Genomic DNA, 26535 nt, shown 5'->3' on the forward strand with positions numbered 1-26535 from the left:
ATACTTGGGTGAAACCCATTCCTTGACTATGACAACTGAAGGAAATCAGAGTAGACATGGGCATGCATATGGACCAGTACAGTGCAGGATACAAGGCCTAATTTGGCAACCTGGCATAAAAAGGATGTCAGATAAGTCTGTGGCCAAACGTTTTTCAGGGATTATTTTTAGTCATTGTATGTAGTGAGTTTTGAAGGAAAGGTTCTTCACCCACCCTAGTGCACATGGCCTGTTCCCCGTTTCACACAATGTCAGTTTGAAGTGGAACTTCCTGGTGACGTAGAACCACGGACACTTAACATCCCAGCTTCAACACTTTATCCAGTGTATATAGATTGGTCTTAGACAGTTAAAGCTCTGATATTTCTCATTTCTCTGAAAACTTGTTCACATAATACTACTAATATAATATAATATAATATAATATAATATAATATAATATAATATAATATAATATAATATAATATAATATAATTATGTCTTAAAATAAAAGAGAAAAATTGCCAGCATGTACTCATCAAGAAATCACACTATAGACTGTCCTTAATTTACCCTTATACATGTTTTTTTTTGTTTGTTTTTTAACCAGTTAGTTAGATGAGTGTTATGCAAGTTAGGAAAATTAGCCTTTGGTACTGGATTAAAATTTAACACATATTTGTGTTAAATATGATAAATATGATAAAAAAAATGACAATACACTGCATCTTTATTTTTAACATATTTTTTATCATTATGCTAGGAAATTAACAAGTAAGCTTCTATACGGCACTGACCAGAACTGATAGAATAGAATAGAATAGAAATTTAAAGTGATGTTCACAGTACATGTTATGTTATAGTGGATTTGCAGACTTAACCCCTAGTGAACGAGTAAAAGAGTGAAATGGATGATAAAAGGAAGAGGCTGCAACAAAGATAAGTTGTCCATCTAAATTTTTATTTTCAATGAAGTGGTTATTTGGCAGGATAAGAAGTGAACATATGCTTCATGCCTTGCACAAATGGCTCAGCTGTGGAAGATAATGGGAATCTCTTTGGGAAGTCAAAGTGCACAATGCTAACCTATGCACTCTTCTGCTTTAATGCTTTAACCATTAAATCTTTAAAAAATATATGGCATGAGTTTCAACATCCCCATCTTTGTCAGCAGTTTTAAGTGAAATTTGCAGAACTTATAAGATAATGTGAGACCTACACTATTAGGTTGCATCAGTGTTCTTCCTAAATAAAACAAACGGGATAATAGCCCTTTCATGTGATTTTGTCAAAATGGCCGACATCATTTTCAATGTAGTCACATTAACTTTCGTGTTTAAATACAGTGCTTGCCTCAAGTCGTTTAGTCATGTGTTGTGACTAAGTTTAACGGTGTTTAACTAAGCACAATAACATAACATAATGCTTAAAGCTAATATATTCTCTCTCTCTCTCTCTCTCTCTCTCTCTCTCTCTCTCTCTCTCTCTATATATATATATATATATATATATATATATATATATATATATATATATATATATATATATATAAAGAAAATGCAAGTACTCTGAATGGGTACTTTCACAGTAAATAACTATACTACAGTATACTGTTGATATACTATATTTACATATTTTTAATATGTATGGCAACAATATATATCAATATATATCTGACAAAAAATCTATTAGGGCTATATAATTCAATCATTTACCCCAGCTCTACTCTTCTTTTTAGTCTGAGTCAATTTGAGACGCAAATATAAAGTAGAAATCCTACGTTCAGCAATTATATACAAGAAACACTTATTGTAAACACTTCTTTCCCAGCACCTCGAGCTAATTAAAAGCGAAAAAAAAGTCTAAATGAAACTTGAAAATTTTTGAATTCATTGCGAAAATATCTTAATCTCTACTGGCCCTAAACTCTTGTCAGTAACTCGAGAGCGTTCAGATTAGTTAATGCAGTACATTCTTGTGGAAGTGGGACTTCGTGCTGTTTTTCCCCCAGCCGTGTCTGTTGTTAATAGAGCGAAAACAACTCCGTACATTCATGCCAGGGCAAGTTTTTTTTATGAATGGAGTTTTTTCCCCCCTCCCTCCACTTTCTCCTTCCTTTTTGTGAATGAAAAACAACTGCAAAATCTAGAAGGAAAACTCTTGGGTTCCTGATCGTGGATTGGTCAGGTAGATACAGACCCCGCCCCACCGTTGCTAGGCTTTCGTACAGTTTCGAATCTGATTGGTGCAAAGGAAGGCGTCGAGGTTTCATTCACAAGTAAGACCATTCATTAGGACAAAGAGAGAAATCTGAGCTCCTGAAAGAGGAAATCCACCAATCAGGAACCTTTACGACTGAGCGGACATCCGAAAGCCAGAGAAGTAGCTCCTATCCAAATCAACAGTAAAGAAAACAGTAAAGTTTTTCATTAAATTATTTAGGTCTACGTGTGCCACCCGGACACGTAAATAAAACATGTTACGGTTAAAACTGTTAATACAGTTTCCATCATGTAAACTGAATTATCTAGGCACGCTTTGCTTTCACACTTAAATATAAACAGTTCAGGAATGTTTCTTCGTTATTTTTTCCTGCTTTAGTGAGCAGGATTATCCTTTATGCACTTTTGCAAAACAATTCTACACAACATCGTAATATTCCAAAACAACAACAACAACGACAAAAACAACAACAACAACAACAACAACTAAGTAGAAAGGACGTTTTGCTTCAACAGAAGCATGATAAGAACGACATGTTTATATTATCTGGCTGCATGTCGCTAAGCTAACTACAGTAGGCTAGGGGTTTGCAAGCGCTGCGTGTGTGTGAGTGTGTTTTGTGAATGGAGCTCATTACGCATGCAGCCTTCTGGACGCCCCATTCACAACTCCCGCTGTCTGTGTGTGTGTGTGTGTGTGTGTGTGTGTGTGTGTGTGTGTGTGTGTGTGTGTATGTGCATGTGTGTGTAGTGTATGTGTGTGTGCATGTGTGTGCGCGTGTGTCCCACTGCCTTCTCTCCGTGCAGGCTGCTCCGATTTTTCTCCACACCGCCTCAATGAGCGCGAACGGTTAACGCATGGACTGTAACATGGATGGATATTTAGATCAGCAAGTGCCTTACACTTTAGCAAATGTAAGTACGGCTTTATTAGTGTAAAGCTTTGCGGAATGCGCGCGCTGCTACTGCTGCGCTCCTTTTTGGTGCTAGTCTGTGTGTGCTACGCAGCACTTCCATGGAAAACTGCTCGGAGTTTGAACCTAAATAACTCACTGAAACGAATGTATTACTTATTAATTACAGTATTTTTTTTGAATCTGCGGTTTGTTTTGTGTATAGTTATAGCTTAGCTGTTGCAGTTAGTTCAAAAAGTTGTTGTTTATAATTGGAATTATGGTGCGCGTGCATGATGACGACTCTCCAGAGAAACTGTCTCTTCATTAGCTTCGTTGATGGTCAGTATGAAAATTCAGGGATCTTTGAACTACAGGAATTGAATCAATTCAAATAATAATTGACCTGACTCAATTATTATAACTAAACTGAACACTTAGATATTGATAGTTGGTGGTATTGCTGTTGAAAGCACCTCATGGTCTACCTAATAAGAATCAGTTTGGGTATCAATACAACCTACATTATGGCAGACTTAAATGTTTAACATTGATATGTAAAAAGTATTATCTACTGTATTCAAATGTTACATGTTTGTCTACAAGTACACACTGACCTTCATGTATGTTTGCCGTAATGACAATATATTTTTTCCACGTGTATACATTTCCGCTTACATAATATTCCTGGTGTTTTCCAGAGGTCGCAAGGAAATGGGCCCCTAAATAGACTGTTGGTGGCAGCAAAAAGGAAATACATGGACACCGAATTACCCCCTCAGGAATCTGAAGGTAAAGTAACAAGCGAGTTTAGGAAACTTACTGTGGCCTTTATTTGGGTATTAGACTCAGGAAATATACATGTTTGTTTTATTGTTTCCAAAGAATAATTGTAACTCAACAATACTCAAGTAACATTTAAACAAGTTGATATTTTCCACTCATTGAAGAGTCTGCTCCAAAGTACTAATTTATATATATATATATATATATATATATATATATATATATATATATATATATATATATATATATATATATATATATTGTTTGTTTGTTTGTTTTTACACCCGTAGATCTCTTTCAAGATTTAAGTCAGCTTCAGGAGACATGGCTCACAGAAGGTGAGATCGGCATTTTCTTTGTGTATCAAATATAAAGCTTCTGCTGGCAATTAGGAATTGTCAAGTATAACCTGGGTATAGCCGTGTCTGTTTGCTTTGGGGCAAAGACGGCATAAATTATATACCAAGAAGGAATGGCTCCTTTGATTAGATGAATGGCTGGATAGTTCCACATAGATTGAAACGTGATCTCCTTGACTGTCGGCCAGTGTCTAGTGTCTATTTTATCTGAGAGAAAATGGGATTTTAACTCGGGTATGAATCTGATACCGTAGTACATCTTACCCAGCTTATTTCATTATTAATGGACAGTTGGTAGTGTTTAGCTAATGTTTGGTTCTACATAGTTTTTTAAAGCTGTTTTTCTCTTTATACAATATCTGGTTCTTATACATGGATCTGGTACTTAGACTATAGTCTAAGTTAACCAAATGTCCAAACAGTAGTGGGTGATTACAGTTAATGCAAATAAATAGCATCACAGCTGCATGGTCAGGAGACAAATAGGTGAAATGTGGCTTGGCAGAAACAGTTTACAGTATTTATGTTAGTGATGAACACAACAGCATGTTATGTGAATTATTTAATTTGTTAACTTCTCTGATACTGCACTTTTTTTTCTTTTTTGACCCTGTATTTATTTAATGCATAAAAAATTACCTAAAGGGAATTTAGACATTGTAATAATCACCTAACTTTCACAATCTAAAAATGTATGGATATTATGCATTAGCATGAACTTTGTGAATGTAAAGTTCCAAATAGAGCAAAAAGAACAAACCAAACTTTGTTTTAATGTTAAGATATCAGGTTCTTCAGGACAGCTTATTTGCATGAAGATAAGGGGATGAGAAGGGGACACAGACAGTGTGCTATTGTAGTTCAAGGTCAATGTCCACATGTCAACGTGAATCTGTAATTAATGCTTGGAGTGATTTTTGCTAAAGGGCTTTATGGCAACTTATGCCTCACAGTTCTTTCTTACCATCTTTACTTTCACTTTCTGTTGTTATGAGAAAAGCATTTAATATATGCACTCTTGTTGTGTTTGACATCTTCTCTCAATTCTACACAAAGATGCAGCCAGATTTAATTGAAACAAGATAAGATGTAGTAACATCAAAGTTATTATATAGTAATCAGAGGAGTTATCTTGCTGTGTACAAATGTGAATTATTATACAGGATCTAACAGTGAAGTTGGCACATCATTTAGGAGAGAGACAGGGAACTACATATAAATTGCACCATCGGTACTCACTGGAAGAGTTTTAAATGTATATAAACTATACTGAAAATTTCAACAAGTTAACAGATTGATTAAACTTATTTAGAAAAAGACAAAACGGTAGTTGGATTTTCTTGAGTCTATTACTCCTCCCAGGGAGATTTTATTTGCTTTTTTTTTTTTTAACTGGATTCGGTGAACAGCTTACTATCAGGTGGTTGTAGATGATTCACCACACTGTGAAAACAGCAGCTTTAGGGCTTTTTCTCAAATGGTGAGAGGAAGAGCGAGAATGAGGTCAAGAAATTTGTGAATGGGTAAGCTTGTTGAATCTTGTCATTAGCCTTTACTCTTTCAGAAAAACCTGGCTCCTCCCAGGATCTGCCTGACCGAAAAAAAAAAAGTCATTCAGCCTCCCTCAGAGAAAAAGGAAACATGTCTCCATGCTTGCGCAGACACACTTCCAGTCTTGTGCTGACTTGCATTTCAAAGCTGACAAGTCGTTCCTGGAAGCGAACTGACTTGAGACACACACATACAGAGAGAGAGAGAAGGAGAGGGAAGATCGGGTTAGTATCCGGTTTAGCTCCAGAAACTAGTGAGCCAGAGGCACTGATGTCCAGACAATTCTTAATGCTTTTTTTTTTATTTTATTTTTTTATTTACACATGTTGCATGTTTTCCTTTTAAGGCATGTTGAAACTAGCTTGAATGATTTATTGTTTGATCTGGAAGACCAAATATTGGCTCTGACTCATGAAAAACTGCTTTATGCTCCTCCTCAGGGCAGAAAAGAAGAAAACTTGAGTGGGTCTAATAGAATTACAGTATAGCAGTAGGATGGGGCAATATGTAGGAAATTAATGTAATTTGTCTGAGCATGCTCAAAGGAGAAACTGCGCAATTTTCGTCAAACAGGATGTTGTCGAATAAGCTTTAGTTTCAGTATTACTCTTTTTGTGGCCGTTTTTATAGTCCGGTTTCTAAGAAGAAAGTAAAGATGGCATGAGGTCTGTATGACAGTCAGGCTTCTCCTTCTTACTGTACGTGTACTGGGCCTGTTCATTAACTATTTCTTTTAATGGGAAGTAAGTCAGTAGTCCAGGAAAATCAGCTTTTGCTGTATATTTAACGGTATAGACTTCTAAATTGAGGGCGTATTTAAGACATTTTGTAATACAGTATAATTCCACTTGTACTTTTGTACAGTTACACTTGATCAGTAAGACCCCTTGTCTTTTCTGTTAAATAAGATTGTTGCTGTACAATTTTATAACACTGACTTACTTTTCTTTGGATTCTGGATAACTGTGGCAGCAGTGACCGTAAATGTAAGCCTATGTCACGCCTTATGCAAATTTGTGTCTGGAAATCTTTTGTACTGATAAAGGATGTCGTTTTTTAATTTGTGTTTTTATGATATTGACTATGGCTAACGGTCAATATTATTAAGGTTTATTACATTTCTGAAGAAATTCTGGCTAAATGTGAGGTCTAATCTTAGTCCTACCTGGGCTGCTTGTCAACAGAGGGCGACTGCCAGGAGTTCTCTGTGTCCCCCACTCCTCTTTCAGACTCACTGGAGAGTAAAAGAGTGTGTTGTGTCCATAGAAAGGCATGTAGACTGTGATAATGGCAATGGTGCACCTGCAACCACAAAAGATTCTTTTGCATAACAAGTATGTCTGCAGCTCGCATCTATTCAGGTTTCTAATTGGCAAAAAGTAAATCACCATGAATGATGATTTTGTCCCAGTAAAAAGAACACAGTCATCATTCATTAAAGTCATCCAAGTCATGGAAAGACTCCAGTTACTGTTCTAGTGCTGGAACAAATGTGATTGAAGGTCACTTTGGGAGGTGGAGCAGGAATTATTTTAGACAATTCTCCATCCTTGAAATAATGGTCATTTATTGATCCAGTATTTTCTTTTGCAAGTTCATGAAATGCAAACTTAGCACCACTGCAGATACTACTGATATGCAGATGCTACTGATACGTTGTGACATTTCATCGCACATTCATTTAAAAAAGTTTCATTGTGCAATATAAAACTCCAGCTCGAATTGTGTGTTGAATTTAATATGACCTTTGAAGAATCAGAGATTTAAGGATGTCCAATATTCTTATTTACACATGTAAATTTTTCTTCTACTAAAGCATGATTTTACATACTAAATAATAATGTGTACAATTTCTTTTGCAAGAATTATATGAAATAAAGGATGTATTTTCTAATGCCATTGCAATCATATGAAAAAAGTCAGATGACCACTTTCTTGAACACATCTTCACTCTCATTGTAAAGCTTCTCTCTTTAAGCACTTCTTAATTGACATGAGGAGTCAGCCTTCGTAGGGCTTAAAGCAATGATGAATTCCAGAATCCCTTCATCGAACTGACCACATCAACATTGTCAGAGAAATGCCTCAGTGTGGGCGTGAGCGGAGCGAGACATTAGACATGAACACAAGCTCAGCACATCTCTTCACTTCTTATTTTAGCTGAACACATGCTGAATAAGATTTGCCCATACATTAGCCACATCAGTCAGCTATGAAAGTCCATCAGCCAGATAAGACCAGACACTATTGATGTTGACCAAAACAGATGGTGTTAGGCAGCTTGGCCATCAGTTCCTATGCTCCAGTATTGATTCACTATCAGTTTGGTTCAGTAAGCTGCAAGAGCATGACTATCAGTCAGCGACACATAGCTTGACAGCTTCTGAATGCCTGTAAATGATAGATTACCACAGAGACAGTCACATGTGGGTCCTCTAATGAGTGAACTATGTAAAAATGTTACAATACGACTAAAAACAAAATAGGATGTGTTGTAAAATGTCCGGTGAGCAAATTATAACTCAGTGGAATACACCATTTTCCCATTAGTATCTCATTTAGCACTCTTGTAGCAAATATTCAAAGATGTGTTCAAAGATGAAACAAGGTGCACTGTACATTTGATGGAATTGAGTACTAATCAAACTATTCACACACACGCACATGCAACATTCAACTGAGGTATTGATCTGCCGCTGATGGAAAAGTGCTGGCACAGAGGAAAGTAGAATTGAAGGTCACATGGCTGTCCAGAGGCAGTAACTCAGGTTTCACCCAGATGAAGATGAAGGGAGAGAAAGGCCAGCCTAATGGACACACTTAGTCTATTCCTCTGCTAATACTGCTACTGCTCATACTCAACAAATGGCTCTGTGTAAAGACAAATTATGACTCTGGTCCTCCACCTGCACTGTAAGGACAATGCATTGAAGAATAATTTGTAGAACCATAACATTCTCAGTCTCACAAATGCATGTTTGTCTTTTGTAGCATGTACCCATCTTGGTCCAGGTACTAAGCATGTCTTTTCTCTTTTTTTTCCCGTTTTAAAAAAAAAAAAACTACAGCTCAAGTACCTGACAGTGATGAGCAGTTTGTTCCTGACTTCATCTCAGAAAACTGTAAGTAAACCCACATTTAAAACTTTGCTAAGCTTTGGCAGTATGTAAATATAATAAAAGGGTAGGTTTGTATTGCTGTGAGAAGGCGAGTGAGGGGCGGGGGGCAAAGAGAGAGAGAGAGAGAGAGAGAGAGAGAGAGAGAGAGAGCGTTAGTGCACTGCATTGAGAGATAGGGAGTGACTGATTCAGAAGCTGCTTGAGGCTTAGGTGTGGTTGTTGTGTTTATCAGCGATATAATAGGACTGTCCCAGAAACTCTGTGTAAGAACCACTGTGAGAAACACTTTATCCACAACCTTCTACTCTAACATATACATATGGATGCTCGTATTAAACAGCACCTTCCATTTGCATGTGCTTCAAAGGCTCAATTGAATAGCTCAGGAAACCGGTAAAAGATCATTCAGAAGTCGCACACAAAGATTCCCTTTTGTGTGTGTCAGAGGTGTAAATGGGAAAGCAAATTCCTGTACCACACAACACCAAGGCTGCTTTTTTAGCTGGTTTCCTTTTTTGTTGTGTCTCCACACAATGGCGTGCCAGGTTTTGTGGAGGGGTGTGCACTCTGTAAATAGTTCTCCTGGACCTTTTGTCGAAGCCATTCACAAACTTATGGGTTGGGCCTTCACCACGTTGGCAGGTCTGTAAGTCCTGTTGTGGAAACACTGCTGGCATTTTTTAAAGAGGTTAAAGAGTTCAAGGCATGAGTCACACAAACAATCTTTTTTCCCCTGTAACAGAAATTGTAACTTGAAATGAGCCGTGGCTCATTAAAGGATTGAGCATGGAATCTCAGTGTCTCGTGAGTGCAGATTTGGTGTATGCAAACATTGCTATTTAACCCCATCATGCACCTGACCTGTGGTGACAGATGCTCCCACAACATATTGTTTTTGTCTGTTTTCCCACAATGCGAAGGAGGAAGTCAAGATGAACTCTGGGGCATTGAGAGGTCATGTCTACTTAACCCCATTAAGGGAAAAACCAATTGTCACAGTGTGGTGTGTCAGTGACAGCTACTAGCGAAGGCAGTGGAAGCTCAGCTTGTCAGTCCCGTCATATTAACTAAGTGGAGCAAAGCTTTGATTGACAGCTACACCCACTCTTTGATACTCTTATAATGCAGTAATAACATATGTATGCTTGCCAGTCTGTGAACATAACCTTGGGTTCCCTCATGTTTGTGGTCACTGTGGTGGAGGTATATTGAAACCACCAGTTTAAGAGATATGAAACTGTACACTGTACGGTAGTACTGTAGTGACATATATGGCGGAAGGCAGCCTGACATTTAAGACCTATCTTTTTGGGACATAATGTCAGTCAACTATGTTTCGGTACAGTCTCCTTGTGTCTTTGTCTGTAAGCACATCAAAACACTCTGTGATCAAATCATATGTTTACCAATTTACTTTTTTTTCATTCAGGTTGTTGGCATAAAAATGGAACTGAGAAACTGTGATCACATAGTTCACTGAGAAAGCCAGAATGTGCTTTTTTTCTGTGCAGGGTATGGTCTTGTGCAATATGCCATACTGCTGAAAAAAATGGTCACCATTTCTTCTCCATTTTGTTTTTACAATTATCCAATGCAGCTTTATCCATGCTTTGATATGAAGCATCTGTGACCTCTTGCTATCATGTTTTGGAATGAACTCCACAGCAGATGAAAGTTATCCTTTAAAAGACAAGATAGGTGCTGCAAATGTGTTGCTTGCTGCATTAGTGTACACTTGTTTATTCCAGATGCACATTCCACTGACTGGGTCTGTAGAGAGCAATTTAGCAGAAAATCTACCAGCAGGTTTACCAGGAAATCTCCTTTTAGAGACATACTAGAACTCAGCAAGGTATGACCCAAGCTATACAAGTTTCTAAATAGCTTTAAGTTACTTTTGAAATGTCACATGATATATTTGTTTACCAAGTAGGATGATAGCAGGGAAGTTCTCTTTTAGATGCTTGTCAAATTTACAAATAAGTTAAAGAATTTGGGTCATATTTTCTAGGTGTTAGTTTTTTTGGGGGGGTGTGTGTGTGGGGGGGGGGATTCTCGAAAATATTTTAGAAAAGTAGACTAGAAAAATAGTCGTATTTGTTTTTAACTCTTAAAATGTTGTTGTTGTTTTTTTTTAACCTTTATTTGGACTATGTAATATAACCCTGGTGCTTATAAAAACAAGGCTTTCACTCAGAGACTACATTCTCCATTCATGAAAATGTCCTACAGAAGGCTCCACCCTCATGGTTCCTTTTTCTGAATGGAGGTTTAACCCCTCCCTTTTCCTGTTTCTCTACCAAGTTGAAATGCTAAAATCTGTTTTGCTCTCTCCTGCTCCCCCCCCCTCTCTGTCTCTCTCTCTGTCTCTCTGAATGTTCCAAGATGTGATCTAATCCTGCAATTGCAGTGTTGTGGGGGCGATTGTTTGGTTTTGTGCCTTGGAGTAATTATATAGGCAGTTGTGGCTATAAATCCAGATTTGCAAAGAAAGGAGTTTGATCAAAATGGAACCATGGAGAGAAAGACTGAGAATTTGGTCAGTGCAGTGAGCATAGTTCTCTGAATGTGGCTTTTTGTACAGTATAAAAGTTGTGTTGCCATTTGTTTGCTCTCCTGTAGTATTGGTCATGTCACTGAATCTTCATGTCATACGATCCCCTGGTTCCTCCTCTAAGAAAATGTACTGCTAGAAGGCGCTCAACTTTCCAAAATACAGCTGCTATGCAACAAGTCTGCAAAAACATCCTCACAACTGGCAGAACTGTGCAGAAAGCACTCGTCCGATCCCATAGAGAGGGCTGGTCCCCCCCCCCCCCCCCCCCCCCACTTCCCTTACTTTTTGCAGAGAAACAACTCATTTACAGGCACACGAACACACACGCACACATGCACACACACACACACACACACACACACACACACACACACACACACACACACGATGCATGCTTAAGCCCCACATTTGTATGAATGAGCTGGTTGTGTGGACTGGCTGAGGCAGCACACTGAGGGAAATTGGGATCACCATTCATGAATCCAGCTGCCAAAAATAAGTAGTGACCGAAAGCAAGTAATGTTTTCTTTCTTTCTTTCTTTCTTTCTTTCTTTCTTTCTTTCTTTCTGCTTTCTATTATACCTTCTTTCCTTTTGCCTTCCTTTGGTTTTACACTAAAAAAGTAGCTAAAATATTTCTAGTTACTATTTTTGCCAATAAATGTAAAGTTAAATGAATCTATAAATCTAAAAAAAAAAAATGCTTACACTAGGAACTGTAAACTGTAACAAACTGTAATCCCCATGTTTGGATGAAAAATATTTCCTGTAACTGTTGTGGACATAGCTTTGGCTGGAACATCCTCCTCAAGCTCAGTCGAGCAGAGGTATAGCACGCTGAATGGACAGTGGTGTGTGTGTGTGTGTGTGTGTGTGTGTGTGTGTGTGTGTGTGTGTGTGTGTGTGTGTGTGTGTGTGTGTGTGTGTGTGTGTGTGTGTGTGTGTGTGTGTGTTCACTGGGCCAGAAGGAGAGGGCTGGAGGAAGGGAGGGCACAGAGCGAGGAGAATGCAAACCCCAAACCAGCCCAGGACGTAGTCTGCTCACTGCTCACCCCCCTCCCGTTCCCCTCCTTTCTGCTGCTGAAAGAAAAAAGAAATGGTGGGGGAGTACTAATGATAACAAGGCGGCCGTATATCTAACAGCACACAGGAGAGGAGTGAGGAGAACAGGAGGCCTTTGCTGGGGAATCAAACCACTGTCATGACCACCATTTGGAAGCTGTATTTCTGTGTTTTGACAGGTCATATTGATGCAGAAGATGGACAGGCTTTGTTAAAGTGTGTTAAAATCCAGATGGGATACTTCCTCTGACTCTGTTTTGTCCTTCCCATTTATTTAGGCAGGCCTTCACGTTTCTGCTGACACAGGCCAGGTCATATATTGGAAAAACAATGATGGATTAGTCGATCCTAAGTGTAGATGAGCGACAGCTGGAATCAGGCTCAGTGTCTCTGTTATGCAAACTATTAGAATTAAGACTACAAACCCGACTGGAAGAGAGAGTGAGCAGGGTCTTGGTAGAAATGTATTTCTCATGAGTTTGACAGGAATTCGATGGGCATGTGTTATCTCTCTCAGGAGATAAGGAGACCATTTTTCCCTGCTGCACATCACTGCTCTGAATGGATATCTCTACAATGTGGTTCATTATATAATTTCTGCAATGAGAGAGAAATCAATAAGTGCATTAAACATTTAAAGAGGACAGCTTTGGGATAGGGGGAAGGGAGATTAATTACTCCTTCTACATATACCTTCACACATTCTATTTCTTGCCCTCTCTCTCTCTCTCTCTCTCTCTCTCTCTCTCTCTCACACACACACACACACACACATTCATCCATTACAACACCCATATTGCGTAAGATTACTTCATTCCACACTAACCTTTCTTGCTCTTGTTTTTTTTCCTTCTGTTTAATCTTAGTATTCTTCTAAAAGGTCAAACATTTTCCCATGTTTAATTTTATTCATATCTTAATGAGTACATATGAGATGGTGGTGGAAAAAGTTCTGTATTCTAGTAATCCAAGTCCATCTGGCTCATTCATCCTCTGTAAAGAGAAGTGAAACTGTTGAGTTTGGCAACATGCATCACTCTCGTCACATGCACACAATGACTATAAAACCCATGGCCGCACAATTGCTGGGACATTGCATCAAATTACTTTCACACTTATTGTTTGTGAAATTAACTTATGAACATTTTTACCAATGAAGAAAAGTGAGTTTACGAAGTAAATGACGGGTCGATGTTGATTTTTGCTAGCACTGCTCGCTGTTTTCTACTACAGTCATTTTTTCTACAATCTTATAAATAGCACATGGTATATACAATATGGTAGTGTTCTCAGTGAGAACCTCAATATCAGCAGACCAGTGAAAGTGATATACAAACCTTGTGGTGGAGAAAAAAACAGTGTACAGTTTAAAGGTGAGCCAGATCTTATGCTCTCTCTGACTGAGAGATGAGCTCTGTTTCCGCTTGTTGACCTGAGCACCACATGTCCAGCACATGTTCCTGTGCTCTGTGGAAATGGCAGACTTGTTTCCCTAAAAGCTCTGAAGCCCACTCATTTTCTTCGTGCCTCTTTCTTTACGCGACTTTTCCACTGATTGTGTTGTTGAAGATTGAGTTACATACAAAAACACAATGAATATACAAAAAAACCTAAGTAAAATCAAACAATGTTTCCAGACCCCAATCTAGAAATAGAGTTTTTCCGCCAGTGCTTGACTCATATTTGAAGTATTTCCCAAGCCCCAATCTAATGAACAGCATGATGAACAATATGCTTCAAATCTTCTATTCATATCTAAATCTTCATCTTGGCAAGTTGCTGTCTTTCCATTGAAAGTGTTTTGCCTAGACAAGTTGTGACAGCTGTGATTGTCACCCATAACACACTCAGATCACCATTATATTCACAGCCTGGTGTTTAGGCTTTGACAGCCACAGTTTCCAGAGAGATGGGTCACTGTGTTAAGTGGGATACCAAAAATCAATAGCTCCATTTTATCATTTAAAGTCCTTCTTTCACATTTGGTAGCCTGGTCGGTTTCATTGATTCATCACTGTTAACTGGAGCTGCCCAGTGGGGTACAAGGCAGATAGCTTAACCAGCCAGCCTGTCACCTCAGACTAATGGCTGTATCATAACAATACCTCAAACACACCAACATGGGGAAAGGAATATTCACTCTACGAATATTGGTTCAAACACAAAGTCACAGTCCATTACAAATGCTGGACTGAATTATATCTTATCAAACACCATGTTTACTTATTCATTTGCTCTTGTTTTTTTCAGGCTCCTTCGCTGTAACAAATTACAGCCTGCAGCTGTCACATGTTCTGGCCCGTGCTCTGTGCACTGCAATGTGTTTATAGTCCCTGTGATATAAACGTACCATAATCGGTGAATCACTGTACCTGTTGAGATATTTAGGAGTTGGCCTTGTCTGCAGCTGTCATGAACTGAAAACGTGCAGGAAGTAATCCTGACATGAATATACAATGTTTTAAAACTGTCCAGATCTTCACTGGTGTTGAGGTTCAGCATAGAGCAAAAATATTTTTGGCTTAGAAAAGTTTTAGTGCACAGTTCTAGAGTTTAGCATCCTATTCAAACTTACCACAAACGAGAGTATGGTAATGAGAGTATTTAGAATTTCTAAATACATCCCACTAAGGGAACGATACACCAGGATGCTACTATACAAATTTCAAAAACTGGCCAAACATTGTATGATTTTTGGACGCTCAATCAGTAATAGAATTCATGTTGGGACAATTCCACAAGTCAGAACCGCAAGGCTTTTTCGTGGAGCCAATGATGCCTCCATCTGTCACAGCTGGTGGCTGTCTTTTTGTCTGCAGTGGGAGTGGGGGTATCGAGGTCCTGAGATTTGTTTGTGGTGGGAGTTGTCTGAATGGCTTTCCATAATGATCCTCACTTCCTAAAGTACTCAACCATGACCATCCCCCTTTACCTCCCTGTTCCTCTCCTCTGAAGCATGCTATTTACATATGTAAAGTCCAGGTCCTCTTTAGAGCCATTCTGAACGGAGAACCACTCTTGTCATTTACGCACAATGCTACTGGTTTTTCACACATATGTGTGGTTCTTGGAGAGAGGTGTCAATGCTAAGTAACGACAAAATTGTCATGTCAACTGTTGAGTTTGTAACTTTAATCGGAAGATCGAGACTGAGTAAATAATAAAATATATCTAAAAATGCTGCCCATGTACTTCATAGATTCAAATTTTTATGTGTATTTGGGAAAAATTAACCTGCAGCAAATCTGCAATACATTCTATGTATGTACGGTGTACAGTATACGATCAAGAATATCTAAACACCTCACACAGATGTTACACACTGCATTCAAGTTCATGACCCTCCTTCCTCTCTTACAAGAAACAAAACCCATGAAATATGAGTGGATTTGAGGAAATGTGATGTAACTTCTAAATGAATCAAAAAGAGAGAAACCAGAGACTGGCTGCTTTCGTCAAATTACCACCAAAAAGGACAGGAAAAGTATAACACAAAGTACCTTTAGTGTCACATCTCTGTTTACTCTTCTGCCACTGGTCTGTAAACTCAGTGCAGGTTTAATGGCAGCAGGAAACGTCTTGATAATGTTATATTTTCTCGAGGATTTCTTCCAACCATGACACTTGTTTAGATTGATCGGCCACGGTTTGACATTTTACAGGTACAAAATGTAGTATAATTCTTATTGTAAGTTCTATGCATGTAATTTTTTTATATGCATTTTTTTAAATGCATAAAATTGTTTCTGATTTTGTCAAAAAGGAGTACACAATAGCTCAGAACAGGGGTAAAAACAATTTAAATCCTGAACAACTTTCATCCTAAATTTCAACTGCTTTGAGAGTTGCTGAAATACCTTTATGTATATTTGTAAGTTTATTTCTATCAGAATATGTCTCTTGGTTTGTTAGCCCTATGAAAGTTGTAGACTTTATGGCACATTTTTATGGGCTGAGTAGATTAAAATGCTTAACCCATTGTATCCCTGTCTGAAAAGCCATTTTAAATACTCTGTAATCCATTCTGAGCTCTATCCTAAGCCAACATTTCCTCGTCACCCTGCCCAGCATGGGAAAATAGGGAGATGGCACTCATTTATCTCCGTCACCCATCTCTCTCTCTTTCTCTTTCTCTCTCTCTCTCTCTCTCTCTCTCTCTCTCTCTCTCTCTCTCTCTCTCTCTCTCTGTCTGATGCATGTGGGAGGGCTGTTAATTTTGTTGCAGTATTATAGTAAGAATAGGCCTTTTCGCGCTTCCTCTTTCTGTCCGTTAGTGGTAATGTGTAATTACCTGAGCCGTGCCTGTTCGGTCAGGTCTGCGCCCACGACAATCAACACATAAACAACTATAAACACAGGCTGGGGCTCAGCTGGAGGAGCACAACTGCTGCTGTTTACTCTGAGCAGCCCAGTAAAAACATCCTGTACCGCACAGTCTGAGAGCTGTGTCTGCTCCACTCCAATAATAAACAGCAGTGCAGTGCTGCTGTGCAGACCCAGGCCCCACGCATGCTGAGCCTGCTCAGTGGCTGTTCCACTGACAAGACTATTTTAACACAAGATGGACAGGTTACTCTTGGAAGGAAATACAGCTTTTAATGGCTATCTGTTAGGTCTGCCCATGAAAAGTATACTTACTTGAATATGGACTGTTACTAACATTATTAATTTGTCATCAGTGATATGCTTTGACAAGCTCCAAAACGAAGTATTACAAATTGTCTCAGTGACTCCCTGCTTAGCACCAATGTGTTGACTTTTAAAAAAAAATAATTTTTTTTGCAATGATATCATCATATGTAAGCAGTACTAATGCTGCATTCAAGTTGGAATTATGTCAATTTTGACCTTCATGCTTTCGAGCTACCAAGTGGGAAAAACATGTTTGTCTTTTGTTAGCAAAAATCTACCAAGCTAACTGTGTTAAATGATGTATATTTACCTCCTCAAAACAGTGAACTGTATAACCAGTATTATGGATTTAACAGGCTAATATGTCTGTATGCTGATTGAGCTACAGCAATACTAGTATATACTACAGTATGACCAATGTAAAAAAATAAGAAGGTGTTTACTGAGGATGCTATGAGCAGCCATGTTGATATGACATCACATGTTGAACTTGGAGTTGAGGAAACCTTGATGACTTTTCAAACAGGAATTCAGAGTTTAGTTTGTTGTTTCAAGCTGGAAGTCAGATATTCTATGTTTTTAGTTGCATTTTAGTTTAGTTTAGTCGAGTGAAATGTTACTTTGCAGAATCTCAGATGTGAAAAGTCTGAGTCTTGGGAATTATTTATGTGGATCCTGCACCACTGCAGTTTATTTGTTTTAATAAAAACACAATTCATTTAAGTAATATAATACTAAAATATTTTAATCAGTGTTCATTCTTTGTGTCACTACCCTTACAAAATGTAATCAGCTCATTTCCATGATGACCCATTGGTAATCATTGCATACTCTCTTTATCAGTCATATCAGAGATATGGTGAAAAAACACAGTTGGCTGTTTTTTGTTGGTTTTTAAAAAAAAAAAAAAAATGAAGTAAGTAAAGTGATGAACAAGATGCTTAAAAAAATCAAGGGAAGTGTTGTTTCTGTTTCTGAAGCATGTTGGCTTATTGCGCACAAAATTCAACCCTTTGTTGTATGTGAATGTTTGGATATATAAAGGACACAGATCTTACACAGATAAGTTGAGCAAATCATGACAAATCACAGGAGGCGACATTGGGAGTAAGTTACAGTACATAATGGCGTAATTTGGATAATGAGGCAAACTAAGGAATGCCTTTTATTTTGCAATTTTTTTTTTTTTTTATCAGTAAATTTTTGTGTGTGTTGTGTTGTTTAAAAAGCTTAAAAGACCCAGTGTTTTGAGCAAAATGTTTGTTGAGGTTGAGCATACTTTCTAAAGCTTAACACGGAAAACAGGTAATGACGCACCTGAGTTTCAATGTTATAACCATTATTAAAAGGCAGGCACACGAATTCTGTCCATTACTGGAGTTTTGTGAGGACAGTGAATATTTATGAAATGTTAATAGCTGTGTTGTGTCTGATGTAGAAGTTAGACGATGAATGTGTCACTCAACACAAGGAGTGCCATAAGTTTTTTGTGTGTCTTTGTGTGTGCTGTGATATAGGAATGAGTACCTAAGCAGCAACTAAACAGAAGTTTGAACGCATGTATGTGTCACATGTCTCTGGTCCTGTTTTGGTCTGGGGAGTCATTGAACTAGTCTGGTATTTCCAATGCAGACAAAAGTATTTGTCCCAGGGCTGTTCCTTGAGCTTAAGAGGACCGAGATGGAATGTGTCTATATTAATGAACCTGTTTGTCTGTGTTACAGCAGTGGCATTCCACAGCCCACCAGTGAAGATTAAGAAGGAGCCTCAGAGCCCAGGCTCAGACCCCAGCCAGTCCTGCAGTCACAAGCAGAGCTTTAGCTATCCCAGTGGAGAGCAGTGCCTTTATGCCAGGTCAGCAGGCATTCACATGTTAAGACTGTGCTAAAGGAAGTTCACTTTCAAATAGGCTAATGCCAGACAGCTGGATTATTGTATAGTATTGATGTGTTTGGATGGTGTGTGATGCTGCGTGCCTTAACAGTGCCTATGAACAGAAGAGAGCAGCAGCAACATCAGCAGCAGGACCCAAAAGCTCCTGCCCTGGGACTCCCATGTCCCCCATGCAGCATTACTCCCCAAAACCACTGGTGGGCACCCGACCTGAAACGGGGTACATGAACTCTCCCTCTGTCAGTCAGTCACACCCCAGCCATGGCCAGACTTACCCCATAAATCCCAGGTAACGCCAACAGCATTTTGGTCAATTTCTTTATGTGTGGTCAAATAAAACCAAATAAACCTCATATCTTAAATATCCTCTATTTTGTGACAATCATTAATGTTTTGTGTTATGGAACACTAGCTTTCCATGAATTTCCCTGGAATATTTATCTATTTATTTCCCTATCTGACAGTTTAAAAGAATGTCACCTAAATTGATGGGTATGTTATTGTTTCGGGGAAAAGACATAGTTACTTGAGCAGGGTACGGATACTGGTGGATTTTGATGAATAGCTGTATGATACAGCATTGTCTGGTACCAACACACTACTATCTACCTCTGTTGGTAGTGGTAGCTCAACAGCTAAGGTTTTGTGTTCAAATCCCAGAATATGCGAATTATAAGTTATTGTTATGCGAATTATGATGCGAAATAACAAAAAACTACACCAGTCAATAGAAATGTTTTTAGACCTCTTATACCCAATGGCTTGAGATATTTATAGTGTTAATCCAATTGCTACATATACGTATGGCTCAAGATTTGCCTTGGTTTACTCGTTCTAGCTCCAGCTTTCCAACAGGCTCAGGGGAGATGTGTGCCCCGTTTGGACCTCCAGGTCAAACTCTGCAGCGTATGCCCTCTACCCCTGCAGGAGGTGCAGGCACTGGGGGTAACAGTGGGTACCACAGACAGCACTCAGACCCCTGCATGCCCTACCTCCAGCAGAGCTTCAAGCAGGAATTTTTGGACCCACTGTACGAGCGAGCAGCCCACATGGGCACAGTGGCCCCACAGAGGTTCCCTCCAGCCCATATGATGGTCAAGCAGGAACCCACTGACTACACTTATGAGCCTGGTGAGTGTATCATGTGGTACAGTATGGAGGAATGGGTATAATTCACAAAACACATTACTGGAAGAAAAGCAAACGGACCAGAAAGCCTTAACTAAGTATTACTCATGCATTAACCTTACCATGCTGAGATCCATTAAAAGCATTGTGTATCTCATCGCTCTCTAAGAGTAAAGATGTTTGAGACCACTACTGTAAGCAATAAATTCAAAGCCATTTTCCCCTTTTCTCTCTGTATCTTTTTTAATTTTTCATTTCTCTTTTCCACATCCATGATATTTTGTAAAGGTCTCAACTGTATTTGTCTATTTATTCTCCTTTCCGTCTTTTCACCACGCCGCCTCTCCTCAACTTCGTGAAAGGCAGTAAGGCATAGGAATTTCATTGAGAAAATGGAGGGCACTGGAAAGACTAGAATCCCCATTGGAGTGCTTCATGGTGTTAGGTTGCAGCAGCAGCTTCCTTTTTCTGCAGGCAGATGAACTCATAATGGAAAAACAAGCGTAGCGGTGGTAATGTGAGCTGCAATGGTGGTGGGAAGGGGGCATGAGTATGAGGCCAGGGGGCAGGGCAGAGTGAGGTAGATGCAGGAAAAAGTAGACCATCCACATGCAGCTTTAGCGTTTACTGCACCATGTAAGCCAGTGCAGTCTCCGTGCTGTGTCACTGACACTGCATGGACATACACTTATTGGGGACAGATCACAACCAGCAGTGTTTTAGCTTCTTTGTTCTTCTCCAGAACACCACAGGGTGCATTCAAACAAACAAACTTACAGTCATAACTCTAACAATAACTAAGGAACATATGAATTGGTGTCATTGTAGCTCTCTTCAATGTTTCCAATTTTGAGAATGAATTTATGATTATGATTTGAATGAATGAGTCATGATTTGAAATCGAAGAATTCTGTCAAATTGGGAAGCATGAGGCATCAGAAGAAGGATGTTTATCCATGGATATTATGTGCTATCTAGGATGATGCCCCACACTTTATCAGTAGAAACACCAGTCCTGATCTAGCCAGCTGTTGTGGCTGCAGTGCAGCATAACTGCCCAAGAGGAGTGGGTAAAACTGTCTAATTTTCAAAATTTGTCTTCAAACAATCAGAAAGCTCTCCTCAATATGATAAATGTTCTCACATAGCATTCATTCAAATGAAGAAAGCAACAGAGGAGCATACACAGTAGCAAAGCTGCTAGCTTCACAAGAGACATAGCTCTTTAACCTCTGAAGCAAGAACTCTGTTTTCCCCTGTGGCATCTTATCTTGGCCTGTGCCACTACATTCCCCAGGCATGAGTAACTATATAGACGCAAGGCTGCTCCACCTTACACCCTCCCTAGTACTTATTTACTCATGCTGAGACAGAGACAGAGCTTGTTTTGATTGTTTAGTGGTTTAATAGGCTCTAAGCTTGGGAGGAAATCAATTGCCATAATAACAACAACAATAATAATGATATTGATGTGTCATTATGCTTCTGTTGGTCATGGAAAGATCATGGTTGACAGGTGATATGATAAATCTAGCCTTTGTCCTTGATGCATTCAGAGATGGATGTTATCACATCAACAGATTCACAAACCTCATTCCAACAGAATGATATGGGTGCAGATTTTATTTTGAGATGAGCAATATGAGGCCTAAGGTTGTAATTCAAGGCCATGTCCCTTTATTATGCCTTACAGATGTGCCTGGTTGCACCTCCATGTACCACCACAATGAAGGCTACCCCAGTACCCAGCACAACAACGAAGGTAATGTATGGCCATCACTGCTTACTATTTGAAGAATTTTAGTGCCTATCTTCACTGAAGGCACAGACAAAATTTCATGTTTAGGAGGTGTGTGTCTCACACTCATCAGTCATAGTTGGCTTAGATTGGCCAGTGCTGTGCGGTCATTGGCTAACCAAGTCAGCGGGTCGGTGTTTCCACTGGCACCAGCACACGTCTCTCTGCTGCTTGATGAAGTCCAGGGTAAATATTACTACTGGACAAGGCCAGTATTTTTCCTGCAGCAAAGAAAAATAACCCACTTCTTTGCTCACCCAGAACATTTGTCGCACCATTTTGAGTCATTTCAGTCCCAAGCAACTCCTTAATGAGGGATTTATATAGGGAATTAATTATAGACATTTAGTCACTTCCTTTACTGAAAGCCTAGTACATTAAAAGCTAATGATAATGTAATTGCTCCATCTTTTGACATGCCCAGTAGTAGTTGAATGGCTATGAAACTGTACAATTATGTCATTATCTTGCGTGTTTTTAGAAGGCAGACAGAAATGGTTTCTTCTAATGACTGCCATTAAATATTTTATTTTCTGTTTAGTTTGTCTTCAACTCTGAACTGCTACAAAAACATTACTCAATCCAGTGAAATCACACTCTCCTTTGTCCTGTTTTTAGGCTACATGTTTGAAAGTGACGCCCGCGTTGTTCCAGAGAAATTTGAAGGTACGTCAAGCATATGCACGTCACATTAATTTAAAACTTCTCCATTTCACACTATCACTGACATTTGCATCACAGTAGAAGACAATGCAGCCTAATACTATGGGAAAGTAACCACAACCCTTTACACTGACAAGAATCATTCTAGTTCTTTCTCTGTAACATCATCTACTGTTTAAAAGCATTCAATACTCTCCTACACAATAAGCGGTCTGTGTTATCTTGAACTGGGTCACACACTATAGTTTCTCATGCTTGATGATGTCCTAGGCTCTTGTGACCTGTTGAAGGAAACAGAGCTGCCAGTTCCCATGGTCTGGGTGATTGATGGGTCTTAAATAGCTGTAGATCATTTCACTGGCTAAACTGGTAGAAGCACCATCAAGTTGTCATTTAGCCTTAGTTCTCACGGTCTGATTTTCTTAAGCACAGTATTATTGATATCAAGAAGAAGTGAATGTGTCATGGGAACAAAAATTGTCAGTATTGTCCTTCCTGCTTGATGTCTGGAGATTTTCTAGACATCTGAAATGTTTTAAATGTAAAAATGAACTCTTATTATCGCGACTGGCTACACTGTGCTTAGCATACATTAGTTATTAGGTCTGAAAGAAGTCTAGCTAAAAAAAAAATACAACACTTTGTGTTGATTATGTGGTTTATTAAAAAAAATCTATTAATATACGTTTTACTTTGTTAATGAAGAGGATGAAGATGCTGAAGATGTTACATTTGGTGTTAAAGTACATCATTTGTTCATGTCAATGTACTATATTAAACAATGTCGGTTAAGTGAACAGAAGTAGTGTTAAAAAATGATAGAAAATAAGTTTTCATTCTGAACAAATCCTGATGAATATCCTAGAACTTTATAGGTGAGATTATATTAAAAAAAACTTCAGCCACATAAAGACATGGTGATAGATGGCCAGTAAGCAACATTGTCCACTGGGTTAATTATCATATCTCTCTTTGCTTAGGTGAGGTGAAACAGGAGGGCAGCAGTGTGTTCCGTGATGGCGCCCCCTATCAGCGGCGTGGCTCTCTGCAGCTCTGGCAGTTTCTGGTAGCTCTCTTGGATGATCCTGGCAATGCACACTTTATTGCCTGGACCGGTCGTGGCATGGAGTTCAAACTCATTGAGCCAGAAGAGGTGAGGGCTTGCTCACCTGTGCCTTTGATTTGATGTAAACTGAATTTGATGCCAGAATACAGCAATTACTGAAGATGAACGAATGATATGACCTAGTACAGATACTGTTATTTCGCAATGTCTCAAAGTGACAGGCCAAGACTCCTGGACTTGATGCAGTAAAATATGCAAACGTCTTCAGTTGCCTTGGTTTTTAAAAAGTCTATTAAAATATTATTGGTTTTAAAATATTGTTAGATTTTTTTTTTTTTAAATGGATTTATCACTGAAATCTTCATGCGCATCTTATAGATATTGTGTTTGTAAGTAAATTTACTTCAGCTGTTCATCTGAAAATGAAGACATTTTTCCTGTGTTCAGCATGCTATTCCCCAGGGCCTACCCACCCACGCAAAGCCTGCCTCCATTAGCAGCCATGCATTATTTACTTCACTTAACGACAGAGGGAAACAAAATGGAGTGTGGCTCCATTACCAAATATTACAGACCTCCACTTTGGCCGAGTCAAAGCAAGCTGTTGTGGTTGAGGCATGAATGTTAACCTCCCATTGTCTGTGATCAGTAGACAGCTAAATAGCATGAGTCAGCAGACGGTCACACAGAGATGCCTCCATCAGGCCAGCTCTACTGTACTGCATTAATCATTCATTAGTTCTGGGGTATTACTATGCCAATTAGACCTGGGAGCTCTCATAGAAATGAGACAAAACAATCACCTCGGGGACAGCCTCATAAGTCTCGAGTAGCATTCGTTGAACAGTTAAGACTTTAGAGTATGTTTTACTAATGTATGACGAGATAATTGACAGATGCTTAAGTCTGCTACAGTATTGCATTGGCGGGTCGGGTTGTACAGAGAAAGTGAGGGTTTTCCCACACTGTCGGATTTCTGGGTAACATAAGGGTCAGTTTGGTGACGGAAAAAAGAAGCATCTAGAAATGTCCAAACTTCCTTAGATGGACATTTAAAAATGGAGTTTAAAATAAGACACAGTCAGTAATGCCCTCTAGTGATGGGATGATATCACAGCACTTGTCGCTGCGGGTGTCATTAGGATTGCATACTTGTAACAGTGTAATATTTAAACATTATAGAAATGTATGTAAAGGAAAATGTCATTTAAATGCAGATTCATAAGAAATCTAATAATGAATGATCAACATTGGGATTAGGTGTGGGTGGTGGTAGTGGTAGCTTTTCTTGGAAATTTGGTTAATACTGGAACTAATCATGGTTCATTCACTTGTTGCTGCTACTCACTTGTGCTTCCTACAGACTGAGACTACTCTGAAAACCTTACAGCTAGTAATTAGCAGTGAGAGACAATGCTCTGCAGAATCTTGTATTCTCACTATTGACTTGCAATACCATTTTCATTCATGCATAGAAAAAAAAGGCAGAGCACATATAAGTTTGTAATAACTTTAAAGCTACATGTGTGAAGAATTTCCCACGGTAAAAGCTCATCTAAAACCATTAATTTGTTCTTCTCTTTATTTTAGGTCGCCAGGCTCTGGGGGATGCAGAAGAACCGTCCAGCCATGAATTATGACAAACTGAGTCGCTCCCTACGCTACTACTATGAGAAAGGAATTATGCAAAAAGTAGGATTCAAAGTAACAATTTTTATTACATAATATATTTCCCTATATATGTATAAAGTATCAGGTAACTAATCACGACGTTGTTCTTGTGTTCAGGTGGCGGGTGAGCGCTACGTTTACAAATTCGTGTGTGAGCCGGAGGCATTGATCTCCCTGGCGTTCCCTGACAATCAGCGGCCTAGCGTGAAGGCCGAGTTTGAGCGTTATGTCAATGAGGAAGACACAGTGCCACTGTCTCACTTGGACGAAGGAGTGTCTTACCCCTCTGATCCCGCTGCCACCAACTTGGGCCCTCAGCCCTACTCCAAAGGCTACATGTACTAATGCCACCTACAGGCCTGATATTCCCCCATGCACCTATTGCACATGTCAACCCCATCCACTTGTATATATAAGGCTATGGTGTTCTTTCTTGGTTTGTTTAAATTAATATCATTAGGGACCTCCTCCCATCTCTGCGGCCTATTCAGTACAAACACGTGCCTGTGGTTCAGCAAAGTGCTTAATAAAAAGACCCAGTTATTATTCCTGCCATACCCTGAGACTGTTTTCCCACTTTGGTATTGAACATTAGCTCAGTGATATAGGTGTTCAGGATGCAAAGGTGAGGAGATTATGTATGATTTAGGGATGCGACCTGCTGGAAGAAACCAGTGATCAATTAGTCACAAAGGGCTCTTTTATGAACAAACTTAATATGTAAACAAGCCATATTGCAAATCCTCTAATATATCAGCTCACAAAAATGTGAGCAGCATAAACTCTTCACTAAATACACCACTTTCATGCAAATATTTCCCATTGTTCTTGAAGTCTTGTTTGATATAGACAACTAAAACTAGAATTGCCTTCCAGGGTGTAAATATTCCTGTCGCATGACTACTCATGACCTTTGACTTGTGACCTGAATGATGTGTTGGACCTGGAGTCCTGGAGGGCATTTCTCTAAGCAGTAACATTATAATCCAAATAACCTGAATAAAACTATAAATAAATACTACAATTATGTTTATCAACCATACTCCAGTGTTTTCCTTTTAAATGTTTTATATTTTCATAAGCTTATATATTCATATCAATCATCACCTGGTCTGTTTCATTTATTGAAATAAACTCTTGGCTTTACAGGGATTTCT

At 38.9% G+C, this 26535-nt stretch overlaps 1 protein-coding gene across 3 annotated transcripts; it reads left to right on the plus strand.

Moving 5' to 3' along the window:
• The first annotated feature begins 2367 nt into the window (after positions 1-2367).
• Positions 2368-26415, plus strand: etv4 (ETS variant transcription factor 4). 3 transcript variants are annotated; one of them, XM_017483969.2, is made up of 13 exons: positions 2368-2383; positions 2953-3116; positions 3796-3886; positions 4171-4218; positions 8859-8912; positions 18884-19013; positions 19144-19341; positions 19891-20183; positions 21874-21942; positions 22597-22644; positions 23622-23794; positions 25298-25399; positions 25496-26415. In XM_017483969.2, exons 2-13 carry the CDS (start codon positions 3060-3062, stop codon positions 25721-25723), a joined length of 1491 nt encoding a protein of 496 aa, XP_017339458.1. In that variant the 5' UTR covers positions 2368-2383; positions 2953-3059; the 3' UTR covers positions 25724-26415. The 3 variants fall into 3 exon arrangements, with proteins under 3 accessions (XP_017339458.1, XP_017339459.1, XP_017339460.1); XM_017483970.3 differs by lacking the exon at positions 2368-2383 and having other exon boundaries at positions 2818-3116; positions 18887-19013; XM_017483971.3 differs by lacking the exons at positions 2368-2383; positions 2953-3116 and adding an exon at positions 3183-3436.
• Positions 26416-26535: the final 120 nt, after the last annotated feature.

The sequence above is a fragment of the Ictalurus punctatus genome, chromosome 13 (genome assembly GCF_001660625.3).
Source record: "Ictalurus punctatus breed USDA103 chromosome 13, Coco_2.0, whole genome shotgun sequence".
Lineage (NCBI taxonomy): Eukaryota > Metazoa > Chordata > Actinopteri > Siluriformes > Ictaluridae > Ictalurus > Ictalurus punctatus.

Excerpts from the sequence above, each read along its gene's own strand:
- etv4 (XM_017483969.2), top strand. The coding sequence starts at position 3,060 with ATGGACTGTAACATGGATGGATATTTAGATCAGCAAGTGCCTTACACT. Across the intron at positions 4,219-8,858 it reads GGAGACATGGCTCACAGAAG|CTCAAGTACCTGACAGTGAT; the intron begins GTGAGATCGGCA and ends AAAAAACTACAG. Across the intron at positions 8,913-18,883 it reads TGACTTCATCTCAGAAAACT|CAGTGGCATTCCACAGCCCA; the intron begins GTAAGTAAACCC and ends TCTGTGTTACAG.